General features: G+C 39.0%; 1 protein-coding gene across 1 annotated transcript in view; it reads right to left on the bottom strand.

Moving 5' to 3' along the window:
- The window catches only part of igsf9ba (immunoglobulin superfamily, member 9Ba), an 80,635-nt gene that overhangs the window by 51,960 nt on the left and 12,595 nt on the right, over nt 1-16,080 (bottom strand). Inside the window, exon 2 of the mRNA XM_042486012.1 lies at nt 7,180-7,377. Coding sequence (XP_042341946.1) covers nt 7,180-7,377 — 198 coding nt within the window. The remainder of the gene's footprint in view (nt 1-7,179; nt 7,378-16,080) is intronic.

Raw genomic sequence — 16,080 nt, 5'->3', positions numbered from 1 at the left:
ATAATCTATTTCTTATAAAACTTTTCCATCCCTGCCGCTTTTTTTCTTCAAGGCTAAGGATAAATTGGAATTCTAAAAGGAGGAAATCACAAGGGATGAGAGAAGTTCAGGAAACCAGGCATGGTGAAATCTTCAGCTGCTAAGCTGTCTGTCTTCAAGCCTGCAGCCCGCTGCTCACATGGCTGCCTCTGACAGCCCAACAGACTAAAACATTCGCTTCTGCTGTCTGACGAGTGTTCGGAGATGGAGCATTTTCCAAACTTTGATGTGTAGATGTTCTGTAAGCACTGTTTCCTGTTACTTCAAACTGACAGGCAAATATATTGACGCTGAGGGCGGGCTGGTTTGCTCTACCAGCACTGTGTATGAGTGCAATAGATAGATACCCCAACCCTGGGATTGCTGCCACAGTTGGGGTAGTAAACTGACATTTTTTATTTATTTATTTATTTTTAGCAGAAAATCGATGCAGCAAAGAGGAAGAGAGAAGAGTCTGCAGTCTTGCAGTAAAAAAAAAGGTGGCTTGTCTTTAAAAAGTCAAGTCTATTTTTGCCTGTGCATTGAAGTGCTGAGTGGGGTGGGTGGTGGCGTGAAGGGTAGGGATCAGCCTCAGCTCCCATTTGTCAAAGAGTGAGAGGGTGCTGCTGTAAACAGAGCTAACAGCACTGTATCCACGTCAGGACCGGCTCCCCTGGGCATACACCACTTACACAGTTCAGGGCTCTGTCTACTGTGAAAACAGACGAGCTAACACCTTGTTCAGATCACATCACAAGCTTTGTCAGATAGGAAAGCTTTGAAGAGGAAACACTAAAGATCCAAAGTGACAAAGTTGGCAGACACAGTGTGGTGGACTGAAAAAACAACTTTAAGTCCCAAAGAGCTCTGATGAAAAAATACATAGTGCGGAAAAGTTTGTGTATAACCTTTGAGTTAATTAGCACTGTAATATATATGGTTAACTGTGAACCACTGAAAGTAATAACAATAAATAATGTGGTCTTATTTTTCATCCCTTGATAACTGAGGTTGCAACACTAATAAGTGTTTTTAACAGCATAAATTTTGACTTGTTATATCAATCAAAATTACTGAAAACACTCATTAATCATTAATTACACACTACTCTATAATGGCCCCTAAATCAAGATTTTGGACGCTTATGAAATATTTTCATTTTACTAGACATAGTGTTAGGACTGTAATTATCGTTCTGTAAATAAGAAATTTTGAATTGCGGGACTATTGGCAGAAAGTAGTGCGCATGCCACTTGGGGCTTGGACACATCAAACCAACATCAAAGATCCACTGGCGACAAAGGCCAACTGCTGCGTCACCTTACTTCACCTGTGTCTTGGCCAAATGCTATACTGCCTAAAGAAAAGCCAACAAGCACTGACCAGTGCAAACAGTGCAGGACACACTGCACAAATCACAATGACAGATGCTTACTGTCGACTCAAATCTGACCTGCGTCTGACAATCGGCTTGGTGTGTCAGGGCTCTATAGGCACTTTGTACTGTTCAGTTTTGTGGATTTCTGAGGGCATTATACAGAGCATAAATTTCACGCTCAAAGGTAGGACTACTAAAATAACTGGCAGACACTACATGCCGAGCACTTTACACTGTGATCACATTGGTCTTATGACTATAATTAAAATCATTCCAGTCAGAAAAAATATTACATGAATCTAAAAAGAGAAAGTATGGATTGTTTTAGAACACAGTTTTTGAATTCATGTTAGAGCCCCTGAGAGGATGGTACTGTCTTACACACATTGTATATATCCATATTATTCTTATGCAGGTATATGATTTCCGTTAAGTTTTAGAAGTGCTTTTACCAAAGCGGAACAATCTGACACTAAAATTTAAAAAGCTGCAACATCTGAATTATTGATTGCGTCACTGTTTGAGTGGGCACAAAAATAGATGTTTTTAAATGTTGTAATTTCCATATAGCTGCAGGACAAACTGGCAGGGTGGTTTTTAATCTGCAAGGAGATATGTGCATTCTCAATTAGCTGTGAATCAGACCGTAATAAAACCACAGTTGTTAATGAGGAACCTGGAATTATATATTAAAATGAATACATTGTTAGTCTCTAAACAGTTGGCAAGACTGGAAACCGAACAACGATATAGCTCACTGAATCAAACTGACTGACCCATTAATGTCACTAAATTCTGTTCAATGCAAAGATTTTGATTTGTCCAAACTGTAAGTGTAATGTTTATAGATAATCAATGTTTGATAGCAGCTTTGTGAATGAATAATATCACATTTGTGGCCCTATCTTACACCAAAGCAAAGCAGCACACAGTGCAGTGCAGCTGTCATTGCTAGTTTCAGACAGAATCAGTTGTCATTTTCATAGCCAGCGCCAACTTGGTGTAAGAAGCAAATGAACTTTCTTTCATATAAACACCTGAGTGTGTAGGTTCAAACTGAGGTGTGGTCAGGCACACAGTTGGTGTATTGCAATTTTTAGGCGGCAGAAAGCAATTGCACCATTGACCAACAAAAACCTGGTGTAAAGTTAGATTGATGGTCCCTGCTATTTATAGGGTAAATTTTTCAGTATACACTCTGTTGTTACACACTCAGGGACACGTGAATGGCTGCAAGTCAGTGAAATAATACATCATCAATGAGGAAAACACTATTAGTTTTCACTATACAATTTCAACATAGCAGAGATCAGAGCAGAGCTACAGAGCTGCTTTCAGACTCCGCATTAAGAAAGACACTTGCCTCACCTCATTGACACAAGGTGCAGCATAACTTCATTGAATATTTTAGAAGGTAAAAGTTTAGCTCTTTTTCCTCAGTCAAGTTTATAGTAATTAAATGTCCATCAATATTGCTGCAGTGACATTACTACTCCTATTGCATTACTAGAAAACTGGTCACCTCAACAATTTACCAAATACACCATGTAAATAGTAGGTGAAGGGAATAGGAGATGAAACTGTGATAGGTTGAATTCATGCCCAAAACACACCTACGATTAATTAAGGGACTAAACACAACCCCTCTGTCCCTTGTGCCTTACTTTGTGCCTAAATATGTGCCGTTTAACTCTCAAATGTTAAGTAAGACATGCCATAAATGCACTTGCACCATGCACTTTCCACCGTGGGCTGTAGATTTTATTTAAATAGGGTCCTTAGTCTATTCACCAATTTTATTAATACTGAGTGATAAGAATTCATGGGAATAGCCCAAATGAGCTCTGAGACTGCACAGACCAGAAAAAATAAATTACAGTCTAGTGTCATTATGACACTGTCACCGTGCACATGCAATCCCCAGAACAAACTTTAATCTATGTAATGAGACTGGCCATATTCATGTTGCATCTGTTCACTGATAATTCCTCAGCAATGGACTTGACGCCACATGGCAGAGGCCCACCAGAGCCCGAATGAGCACAGTGGAGTGTGATACTGTTTGAAAAGCGCTGGCCGTTCATACCCTGCTGCTGGTCAGGAGGTTAAAGTAAGCAATGAAACGCTCCAGCAGCTGTAGTATCTACAGTAGCCACTACAAAACAAAAAAAGGAGGGTTCCCCAGACAGTGAGTCACTGCCATTAGTCTACTTTGCAGTGATGACCCTGCTTGAAAAGCCCGCAGGGAGGAATTTAAATTAATTTAAATGAATGTCAATAATTTTTTCAAATTATTGACACAAGAAACCCCAAAAAAACAACTGAAAAATCTGAGATGTTCACATTTAGGATGCTCTCACTAGGGAGATACATCCTCCAGCCTCTCCACAAACCATGTTTTGCCTATATTTCACAGCATATTACTAGGTCAGGCAGGGGTTTTGTATTTGGTAAAGAGGTGGGAACAAGGGGGGATAATTCTTACCCCATTCTGACAGCTCGCTATCTTGTCACAGACACTGAAGCAACATCAGAGGAACCAATCACCTGCTGCAAGTACTCTGTGTGAAGGCAGTAGCAAACATATTGTCCAAGCCAGGAGAGAGAGATTTTATGGCTCTGTATGTTGTAATAAATGGGAAGACAAACACCTTTGTTATCACATATGTCCCTATTTTAAAGCTGCTATATTTGGTATTTTAATTAATTATTATGGTTTACGGCTGGTGACTTCTAAACTGCTGCGCCTGGCACACTCATGGTGTTCACACTGATAGCGTTGTTGCTGCAACATTGCTGCAGAGCTGCCTGCTGCTTTAGCTACTGTATTTCCACAATTAAAGCTGATACTCCACTCATTTATGAAGCCCTGCAAGTCACTGAACTGTCAACAACACAGTCCTGCAAATATTTCACAATAAAAAGGCCTCATATTAACAACTGATGGGATTCTGATGAAAGAAACGTTCTTAGAGGGCTTTTATTTTGAAACAAAGACAAGAAAGGTTGCGTAAAACAGATGTTTATGTATGTACAGTATTCATGTCTGTGATGGGTGCTCCCAACCACTCATAAAAGTTTCTCTTACCTAAGAGATGAGAAAAATAAGAAAACATTGGTGAATCCCAAAAAATAAATGGGTACTAACAAAATAAGACAAATCCTGGATAAAAGCAAAAATAAGAGAAAATTTGTTCATATATTGTTTCTTGCAAGAGGCACAAGGAGTATCACCATCTGGTCCAGGAGCTTTGCCTGGGTGGTGATGATCTGTTCAAGGCTTATTTTAGGATGACTAAGGGACAGTTTGACAATCTGCTGTGAATCAGCAGGCCTTATTACCGTTTGTAAAACATTAGAAAGTAGTTGAGGCTACAAATTGTTTAGAGATGTCCTGTAGCTGGTGTAGTAGGGCGACGATGAGAGTGAGCTAATGTTAACACTAGACACTACCAATTTTTATCCGCCTCTGAATTCATCTGATTGGCTGATTGGAAAAAAACGGCAATGTCATAAGGCATTTTTCTGCTTTAAGTTCAAGTTTTTTCACCTTGAGGTGTTCAAGGCACTCCTGACCAAATGCAAAGGACTAAGCAATAAAAACCGGAGAGCAAAATGCTTCATTCTAATTGAAAACAATTACAAAAATGGCCAAGGCTGCTAAAACATGCTCTGTCAGATTGGGGCCTTGAACAACTGTCCTGCAATACATCCCTCTGCATAAAGGTAATAAGCAAATGTTCAGTTTTTGTTGAAACTGTCTTAGAGAGGTGTTGATTCAATTTTATGGTGATACGGAGGCTGCAGTTTGTGGTGCTGTTGAGTAGTATCGTGTTATACTAACAGCTGTTTTTATTATTTTACCCCCCCCCCCCCCATTTTCCAATTAAATGCTATTAATTTGCTACTTATTGCTTCACATAAAAGCTTAGATTTCTGTGTTTCATTTTCAGTACATTACTTTTCTTTGCAACCCCCCATTCTACATGTACAGCATGTAGGGATTTTTTTATGTACTGTGTTGACTCTACACTAGATGTGCTCTGTGCTGCATTGTCACTGGAGTGTGTAGGAAAGAATGTATGTACAATGCAGTCGTAAATTGCTGAGACACGGTTATTTCCCTCTCTGCACTAAGAGGTAGCAGATGCCCCCGCACAGCCCCAAACGCCATGTTAGAACAGCAAGAAGTGCAGTTCAATCGAGAACCAAAACTGTTTGCAAAGGCAGCCAAGTCTTTCTCTTAGCACTTAAAGGCCTCAGTGTACTGCAGCATGCGTTAGACTTAAAGTCCAAACAGCCAGTACCAGTTGGAGGGAAAACATACTGAATCAGGCTGAAATTACAGGTCAATTTTCTCAATGAATTCGGACTGGCAGGTACATGTACACAGCACATTTGCACTGCAATATGTTTAACTGGATGTCAGAAATGCTGCTGCTCTCAGCCAGACGCTCGTAATTAGGCCTGTGGCAGTGTCGGGAAATCTATCATAGAAATGTTTATAGAGTTATTAGAGTTTACCGCTAAAGTCTGTAATGTTTTTTAAGTGATGCATTGCTACCATATCATGTTATGAGACATGGTTCATGCTCTGCTTTAGGGGAAATACTGGTCATTTTGCACCTGCCTGCTACACACCACAGATGCCATATAACTTTACTAAATAGTATGTGTTCATGTGACCTAGTTGGTCAATAACATGTTTACTGAAACAAAGTCAAACAAGGTGAAACAATTTCATCAATCCAAAGTATATTCTTTGTTATCCTTGCTGTAGTTTAAAGGAATAGTTTGACATTCTGGGAAACACATTGAGCTATTTGTGTTTTTTATTTTGCTAACAGGTCAATCAGAAGATCAATACCACTCTCATGTCTGTATGTATATCTATAAATGTTATGCTACAGCTGAAGGCCATTGTACACCAAGTCCATTTTTGAGGTCTGAAATTGTTGCACATTTGAAAATAAATATGCCCTCACAATGCGTGAAACTTTTGTCTGTCATTAAACTTTTCAGAACAGGTTTGACTTTTGCCTGGCGGCTCAGTGGATAGAGCGGGCGCCCCATGTATAGAGGCTGTGTCCTCGCTGCAGCGGCCGTGAGTTCGATTCCAGCCTTGGCCCTTTGCTGCATGTCACCCCCTCTCTCTCTCCCACTTTCACACTTGTGCTGTCATATCCATTAAAGGCAACCTCCCCCAAAGAAAAAAAAGGAAAGGAAATGTGGCGTATCCAGGTAGGCGGATTTTCGAGCCAGGCTAGCAGTTTCTTCTGTTTCCATTCTTGATGCTAAGCTAAGTCAACCTGCTGCTGTTGGTCACGTCATATTAAGTCTACAATACAAACATAAGAGTGACATCCAACTTCATATCTAACTCTCTGTGCAAAAGCAAATATGTGAAAAATGTCAAACTACTCCTTTAAATCTGTAAAGTTGTTTGATGCAGCTTTATTTCTGATTTTATCTGCAAGCTAAAATCAAATGTCATGATGTATGTCCTTCTGTCCTTTATGGTCACTGTTTATCAGTTTGTGCTGTGAGAATCTTTTTGACAACTTTGTATCTGCTGCAGTGTCAACAGAAAAAGTCCTGTGGATTTACTGTGCTTGGCAACTCTAAAGATCTTGATCCTGATTCATCCCAAGATGCATCCAAATGCTGATTAATTCAAAAGTTTAAACTAAATCTGTTACAGACAAAACTTTTCACAACTTGTTTGTATTATTTCAGAGCTAGATTACTTTTCTTTATCTTAGCCACAGCCACTGAGATCTTACCAGTGTACTCTGGATCCACATGAGGAGGGTAGAAGCGGAAGTTGATGAAGAAGGGGATAGGCACTCCAAACTTGAACCACTCCACCACATAGGGGGGCTGCTGGCCGTCCAGGGGAGGGGACACGTCACACCCCAGGATCACGCTCTCTCCGGCGCGCGCCGTCACAAACCGGGGCTCCTCTCTCACTCCGTGGGCACCTGAGAGGAGGAGGAAGCAAGGAATTTTAATGTTTGCCTCATCAGGGCTGGAGCCTGACATGCAAGAGGACAAAGTGCAGGCATATTCTGCACAGGATTCCTGCAGACAAAGCAGAAAAATCTCATTGCACCCAAGTCATCCAAGACTAATTTACAAGCAATAATTGGGTGGCAATTAAAGGTGATCTACTGAACTACTACACAGTGGATAAAAACTGCATTTTGCCTCAGACACACTAAACACTTGTGGCCCACATTGAGATTCTGAATGGTCATCATGCACATGGGTAAACCTTATCGTCATCTGTCACCTGCATCTGTTGGTGAGTGTTTTGTGGCGGTGCCATACTGTACTATATATGAGCTGCCAAGGGGTTCCATTGATCATAGCTGGCTGCTGCTCAGATAAGCTTTACTATGAGCACCACCAGGCCTGGCGTTTAGCCACAAATGTCCAGGCACGCTGCCGAGCGTTGACCTATCAGATGACTGAAAGGTCGGCATACCTGCCTCAGCAGAACGCTCACTCTGGGAATGGATTTTCTCCAGCTGCCACCCCCGCTTTCATTGAACCGGCTGTATCTCCATCGTCAGAGCAAGCATGACTACCCACCCTCGCCCAAGGGGGAAAATCGCTTCAGGGATCAAGAGACATGCTGACGTATCACTCCAGAGAAACACCAGCTGAATAACTTAACGCTTTCATTAGCAGCATCATTTGCATTAGCAGGGCTAATTTTTTACAAGAGGAGCAAATACGTTAGGACCTGGAGGTATTATGGGCTCAAGCTGCACTGGTATTTTTCTGCTCAATGTTCCACTACCATCACTGCTGTATGAAATGGAACTGTTATATTATATGTGCCTTCTCAGCTGTGCACACTGAAATTAAAACCCAAATATTTTCACCCAGTTCCTCTGTCTGAATAACTCCACCCCTAAAGGCCATATGCATCACTTAGTGATTGTGTTTACCAGTTTAATCTGCATTATCCTGTGATAGAGTTAATCCACTTTACTCGTTTCAGCCAGCACAGATTCTGGACTGAAACAGAGCAGATTTAATCAAATTACACTTTTTAAAGTGGAGATGTGGTCTGCCAGTCACAGGCCTCAGTCCTGGAATCTGCTTTGTTAAGAAGAGAAAAAACAGCTATGCTATGCTACCCTGAGCGCTACTGAGCTGCACACACTAAACGAAACACATGTGCATGACTCAGTGAATCCCACATGACCATTTAGATCTGTGACAGACTAGCATGTGAATACAAAAAGCTGCACGAGTCTGAATTCTGCCCTTGATTGAATTAATACCCAACTAAAATGTTACACGTAAAAAAATCTCTCAGGGAAGCTGATTGACAACTAAAAGCCACAGAGGCTGTGCATCAAAGAAACAACAAAACTTAATTTGGAGCATCTAAATCATGGCGGCAATAAAGCAACATTTTTCATTAAGATGAAACTGAGGGGGACTCAGTGTGTGACGAAGCACAGCGTAGCATGTCGACATGCATAAAGATTGCTGAGACCGAACGAGGGGGGAGTTGATTGTTGCAGAGAGCTTCTGTGGGCATGATGCTCTGCCCTGCAACCTGTACATAACATGACCTTTTAATGCTCTTCTGAGGAAACCTGTCCCATCCAGTTATAAGCAAAACAAAATCAGAAATCTGCTAAACTAATCCTTTGAGGCTTGCTGAAAGCCTGAAATTCACACCTGAGCACGCTCCATTGCAGCCTCATTTATAACACCTAAAAATGATTATAATAACCCCTTCCACACCTTATGCAGAGCTTGTGTCAAGGCATATGCTTCCAACATGAGTGCCTCAAAGCAAATGTTCAAAATGAGATTATAGCCAGGAAATGTAAAAACACATAGAATTTGTGGTGATTTGGCTTCTTTTTTTGTGTGTGTGTTGTAGTCATTTCATGTCTGCTTATAGGCATTTTGTGCCTTTTCTAATTTTGTGTGTCTTCATTGTTTTTTTGTGTGTGGGGTCATTTAAAAAAAATGTAATTTTGTGTCTCTTTGGTTATTTGGGCCCTTTTTGCTATATATGTGGATTTTTCTTATTTAATCTTGCGTCTTTGTTGGTCAATTTGTCTCATAGTTATTTTGTGGTTTTTGCCCCTTTATGTAGTTATCTTGTGTTGCTTTGAGGTCATTTTGTGTCTCTTTTTTGGTCAATTTATGTCTCTCTTTGGTTGTAAGATGCCTTTTTGTAGTTATTTTGTGTCTCTTTATTGTCGCTTTTTGTCTGAGGTAATTATGAGGGTCTTTTAAATGTACCTTTTTTGGTCTATTGTGTGTCTCTTTGTGGTGGTTTTGTGGATTTTCTTATGGGGTTGTTTTGTTCCTTTTTGTTGTTATTTTGCGTCACTTTGAGGTCACTTTTTGCCTTATTGGCCATTTGGTGTCTGTTTTTGGTTATTTTACCACTTTTTTAGTTATTTTGTGTCCCTTTGATGTCATTTTGTGTCATTTTGGTCGTTTCATGTCTCTGTGATTTCTTTGCCCCTTTTGTAGTTATTTTGTGTCTCTGTGGTTTCTTTGTATCTCTTTGGATCTCCTTGTCTGTAGGTGTAAATTTGGGGAGGGCCCTGACACTTTGGGCCCTTGGATCTGTGCCTGGTAGGCTCATTCAGTCATCCATCCATGTTTTAGAAAGCTTTTGCAGATTTCCAGGAGACACACGTGTGCATCTGACCAGCGGTGTTGTATAACAAAGGCTTTGAGTGTCTTTTGTCTTTTCTTCTGTGTGCTGCACTTGTGTTCCACAGCCTCCAGGAGAAAACAGAGATCAGGCTCCCATCCATAATGAAACACACTGGATACATTGTTTGGTTTGATTAAGTAGAGTCACTTGACATGAAGCACAGGCTCAAACCATGTGGCACAACTGTGCATGCTGCTGAAATCCATTGTTTTCTCTGCAGACGGTTCAGGTTGCAGAAGTTTGGAGGCTCAGGTTTCTAGCTGGCATTATTTTTGGATCCTGGTGGCAGAGGGAGCAACTCGGACAGAGAACAGACTTTAAAGACTTGAGATAATATATTGGAGGGCTAATAATTCTCCAATTCCTTTATGGGGATCCTCATGAGGGGACAATCAGCAGAGGTTTGGTCACCACTTTTGCCTTTTTCATTTCCTTAATGGAGACACGATGACCCAGTCAGGTTTATGAGGGGCTTATTCAGGGGAAAATATTTATGCCCTCAACAGCACATAAATGTGATACAAGCGTCCATGCTTAAGATCTTCCAAATAAACAGCACTGTAGATATAAAGGGATCAATACAGTTAAGAGATGATGGCAATTCATGATTGCTTTGGCATTGTAAATGTCAACTGAGGCTGAAGCTTCAAAAACACAGTGATAGAAATTTGTTGAGTAAGATCTGCATAAATCAGACAGCTAATAAATCCAGGAAGCCAATATGTTTTATGTATCTATCCTCGGCAGAGAGTGGATTTACTGCTATGATCATGAATTCCTGAAGGCTAACAATTCAGTCGGCTGTCAGATAAATCATCTATACGGCAGGCAGTTCATGTACAAAAACTAAATGCATTCCTCATTGTTTGAACTAGCTGTGCAACAGTGAGTTTGATTATTAAGTGATAATTATTTTTATTATATGTTTGGTCTATAAAATGCAAGGGAAAAAGACAAACACCTGTGATAATTTCCTGAAGGAAATGTGCCAAGAGGATATCTTAAAATATCTTGTTTTGTCTAATTAAAACTCCAAAACCCAAAACATATTTAAACTGATATCATATATGACTGTCTTCCAGCATTTTCTCTGGTCATGTGGCAACAATTCTTAAACATTTCTGTCTTTCTGCTGCATAGACAGCCCAATTTTATATAGACCATCTTTACAGCAGAGATATACTTTGTTAAGCATCTTGTGAACCCCGTCTTGTAAATAAATGATCTTTTAAAATTACTGTGTAATGCCAATGACAACGCGTAGCCATTATCATACTATCAATTAATACAAGCCAACACCAAAGTGCTGCATATATATGTCCAACAACAGAGAAAGTCCACAAATAGACAAGCAACTTAAAATCCAAACCAAATACTGAAGAAATCAGAATACATAATAATGAAGTAATCCATCTTACTTTTTTTTTTTCTTTGATGACCTGACGAGGAACACACTCTCAACTGTGACATGTATGACCTTTGGCTGCAATATTTCAGATTCAGGTCAAAATTCTGTTTGATATGCACATATGTCTAACTGAGCCCAAAGTATCTTTTGTGTTACCACATTACCACATGCAGTACTTGTGTGCTGCTTTGATTTTTCACAGTAACATCATAAAGTAACCACATTTAACATGTTCTGTAGGTCAGACTCTGACAGTAAAATTATATCATCCATGTATAATAAATACCCAATTAAATATCATCTGAGCATATGCCTAAATTAGCTTCCTTAATCTGTAGAGCTATAACATTAAAAATATTGCAAAAAGAGCTGGACTCGAAATATCACTGTTTTTACTCCGAAAACTATGATCAGAATTGCTTTATAAAATCTACCATACAACCATCCACTTCCATAAATTCAAAGGCAAGCAAATCTCTATTAATCCAATCAAAAGCCAAAAGTCAGCAAAACATGCAAAAGTGGATTTGCCTTAGTCGGTTCTAGTTCTAATAATAGATCAATACGGGCTTGTTTCTTTCTAAATCCATTGTGCTAAACAAGATTCTGCACAAATTCTAAATAACTGTTTGAGCCTTTTAGATTTTCTATCTGTACATGTATGCAGATTCTGTATGCAACGGTACAAGAGTCTGTTATCCAAAATGTACTGTTTTTTGTTTGTAGTCCAAGTAGTATTACCCAATCACATCTGAGCAGGTTAACACATACGTGAGGAGAGCAAAAGAGTTGAATAGATTAGTCGATTTTGCAATTTTCTGATGACAATTTAGTGACAATTCTGTGTTCATGCAGATATGTCGATAGAGATTAGCTTAAATGCTGCACAAATGTGACCAAAAACATCAAGAACTAAAAGAAGCAGCCAAAGACAAATGTTTACTAATACGCACGACATGATGTAACAAAATCATAAACCAATGAGAGACACATGTTTGAGGTCAATCAACAGCTGTGGAGACCAGCATGTGAATTATTGCAGCAGAACAGCAAAGGGGCACGCGGGGTTAAATCCGCCAGTGATTTCAAATGGAGCGTTTCTGAAGTGGCAGTGGCTGAAAATGGTTCTCACACCACACTGTACTTTAAGTAATCATCACAGATTTGTAAAGTAAATAGACTCTCGAGGCAGTTTTGGTGCCATAATCAGGCAGAGCAAAATGTTTTGACATTAATGATGTCCAATAAAACACAAATTATGAAAACTGAGGGAGTTCAGTGAGGGACAATTTTAGATGAGTAGCGCTCAGATAATCTGGTTTAGGCTGTTTTTTGAACACCAGCATGATATTTTACCCAGTACTACCTAAAATCTAATATTTACTCCAAGCTCAGATTTTATTCAGCGTATGAGAGACGATAACCATTGCTCACTGCAATTAGAGAATTTATAAAGGATACATCAAGCTGTGTGTTTGTGTGTCTGTGTGTGTGTGTGTGTGTGTGTGTGTGTGTGTGTATGAGAGAGAGAGAAAGAGAGAGAGCTTCAAAGTAATGAGGATGTGAGTGCTGCTTTATGCCGGACAGAGCTCCCGATGTGGAGGATGTAATGGAATATAGACTGGACGAAGGCTGGAGAGAGACTCTCAAGGACGTGCAGCCACTGGGCTGGATGGGCCACTGACAGGGCGGTAATTGAATGCCAGCCTGCATGTACTGAAGGTCATATCAGAGAATGGCCTGTGTGTCTGTGTGTGTGTGCCTATGTGCAGTGGTGAAAAAAGCATTCAGATCTTTTACTTAAGCAAAAGTATGGACACTGCAAGTGAAAGTTCTGCATTCAAAACTGGCACTGTTTTAGTCTTATGTTTAATGTTTTTTTTGTAATCAATATTACTGCTGCATTAATGTGTTTGTTGTATTTTACTGCTGCAAATGTTAAGGTTGTGATCATTATGACTCAATACTGTTGGGATAGTTAAATCAATACATCATAGCAGTGGAAGAATATTCAAATCTTTTACCTAAAGAGGAAATAATATTTAGTATGTTTTGCATAACTCATCATTATTAAGAAAATGTATTGTAAAATCCAATTGAATAATGACTTCATCAGCACTTTATATTGGTGTCCTATGAGCCTCACCTTTACAGTGCAAAAATGAAGATAAAGATAAAATTTTATCTTTGTGGAAGTGGCACCAACAATACAAGCTGTTTTCAAACACTGTTTGTACGTATAACTGTTAAAAAGTAATGCACCAGAATTAATATATAGCCCATGCTGTGATTACAATGCAATGCAATGCACTGGCAGGAGTAAAGAGGGAAGTAGCATAAAGAGCTTAAGTCTGTGGAAGGAGGCATGTTGGGGTGATGAATGGGTCAAACAAACACAGGACTTGTGTCCCATGAAACAAAGTGAACTTTGAGTTATTTTAAGGTTTGCCATCAGCATGTTTCTTTTCCTTCTTTTACAAATGTAACGTTACTTTCAAAAACCTAACCTAAGTAACCCTATTTTGAGCACGGAACTTGATGATGCTATTTTAGGGTGCTAATTTGTTATCATACAAACCACTGCATGTGCATTTTTGTACTAATACAAACCATTGCATGGGTATACCTTAAATATTAATACCACATTAATTAAAAGTACTTAATACAAAAATATTAGCATTACATTACGAAATGTAAAAGCACTTTTTATGCAATTAGGCCCATTTCAGAATTTATTTTTTTTATATCATTGGATTATTGATGTACTATTTACATCACTTTAATGCTGCAGTTGGTAAAGGTGAGGCCTTTCTCACGAAATAATCTGTCCGATTAATTTTACCATGTGATCAAATAAATCACATCTTAACCCATAATCACACATTATACTTTTTATTGATTATATTTTGTATTTTTATTTCTTGCATGACAAAAACTAGATGAAAAAATCTAATGAAATAAATGAATAAATAAAATAATAATAATTGTGGTTATGCATGGCACATGGGTGTATGTGTATGAATATGTGAATTTATGACTGAAAAGAACAAAAGAGAGGAGAAAAGGAAGAGCAATTAACTAAAATTAGACGAAGACAAAAAGACACCTCTGGGCACCATCCATGGCACTGCAGGGCTACTGGTGCCCAGACCGAGGTCAGCTAAGTTGGCCCGCCAATGTGAAATGGCTGATGTACTCAGGTTCCCCACTCAGACCCTTGAGAAAGGCCAGACTCTTAGAACACAAAGTCCTCCGCAGGTTTACACAAGGTGTTATTGTTCCACGCACTAAAGCTTTGGAGAAATTTCAATAAGATCTTTTCGCTCATATTTTGCTTTCATTAACTTGCTCCCAATCATTTTGATTTGTGGCAAACATCAAGAATCTGACTCCAGCAAGGGGATTTTGTTTTACTGGTTATCCAATTATTCAGATTGGCAACAGGCTCAGGTTCTTCTCTCGTTTTCTCTCCTTCTCTCAGACAGTATGAAGGGTAACTAAATACATTTACTCACATACTATACTTAACTACAGTTATGAGGTACCTGTACTTTAGCTTAGTATTTTCATTATGTTAGGTGCAACAGAGTATTTCTATACTGTGGCATTTTTATTTTTGACTGAAGTTAAAGATCAGAGTACTTCTTGCACCACACATCTAGTAGGGGGGTGAGAAAATATCAATACACTTGAGTATTGTATTTAATAATTTACCAATTGTAATTAGTATTTTTTGTTGTGACACTGTACTGATACACAAAAACTCTCAATTTCTATTTTTTTTTTCAAATCAGTTTAACTTAAAAAAATTCTGCAAGCACTTTTACTTTATCTTTTTTTTACTTTTTACCAATAAAGGCAAGTGTTAATTCCTCCCCTTAGAATGCTGAAAAGTTGTGCTATATTGTTGAATCTTACAGGTAATGTGTGTGGTTAGAATACAACCAAGTTTCAGGGTTAAGTATTTTAATAAAGAAGATAAATCAAACCTTCGTCAGAGTAGAGCAGGTTCTTATGTACATGAACGCATCATACGACGGTAGTGGGTGATCACGAAGGCATCGATCTGTTTCATCCAAAGTAAACGAACCTCGTCCCCCTCTGCCCACAGCTGCGTGGACATATGTGAATCTAGACATTTCATTCAGGCCAACAGCATCAATTTAGGACAGTTGGGTAACATGTTTTTCAAACTGTGGAAAGGTAACCAACTGTTAAACACAGCAGTCAAATGCGGACAAACTCTTTATAAGATCATTTCCATTACACTGTGATAAATGAAAAACACAGATCCCAATGTAAATAAAGCAAAGGGTTTTTTTGCATATGTGGTGTGTTTTTTAAGGTATGACAGTTTTCCTCAAAGCAGATTTAAATTGCTTACAGTATCACAGTATATCACCATATAACTGTAACCCCCCCTATTGTGATACGTATTGTATCACAGAGTTCTTATCACACTGCCTTTACATCTAGTAGTAAACTGCAATTCTAGACATAACTATAAACTTGCTTGCAAAATTAAATGTATTATTCAACTTTTGACTTCACAGGCTGCAGACCAAGAGGTAT

The sequence above is a fragment of the Plectropomus leopardus genome, chromosome 5 (genome assembly GCF_008729295.1).
Source record: "Plectropomus leopardus isolate mb chromosome 5, YSFRI_Pleo_2.0, whole genome shotgun sequence".
Lineage (NCBI taxonomy): Eukaryota > Metazoa > Chordata > Actinopteri > Perciformes > Serranidae > Plectropomus > Plectropomus leopardus.
This window is presented reverse-complemented; position numbering and strand designations above follow the sequence as displayed.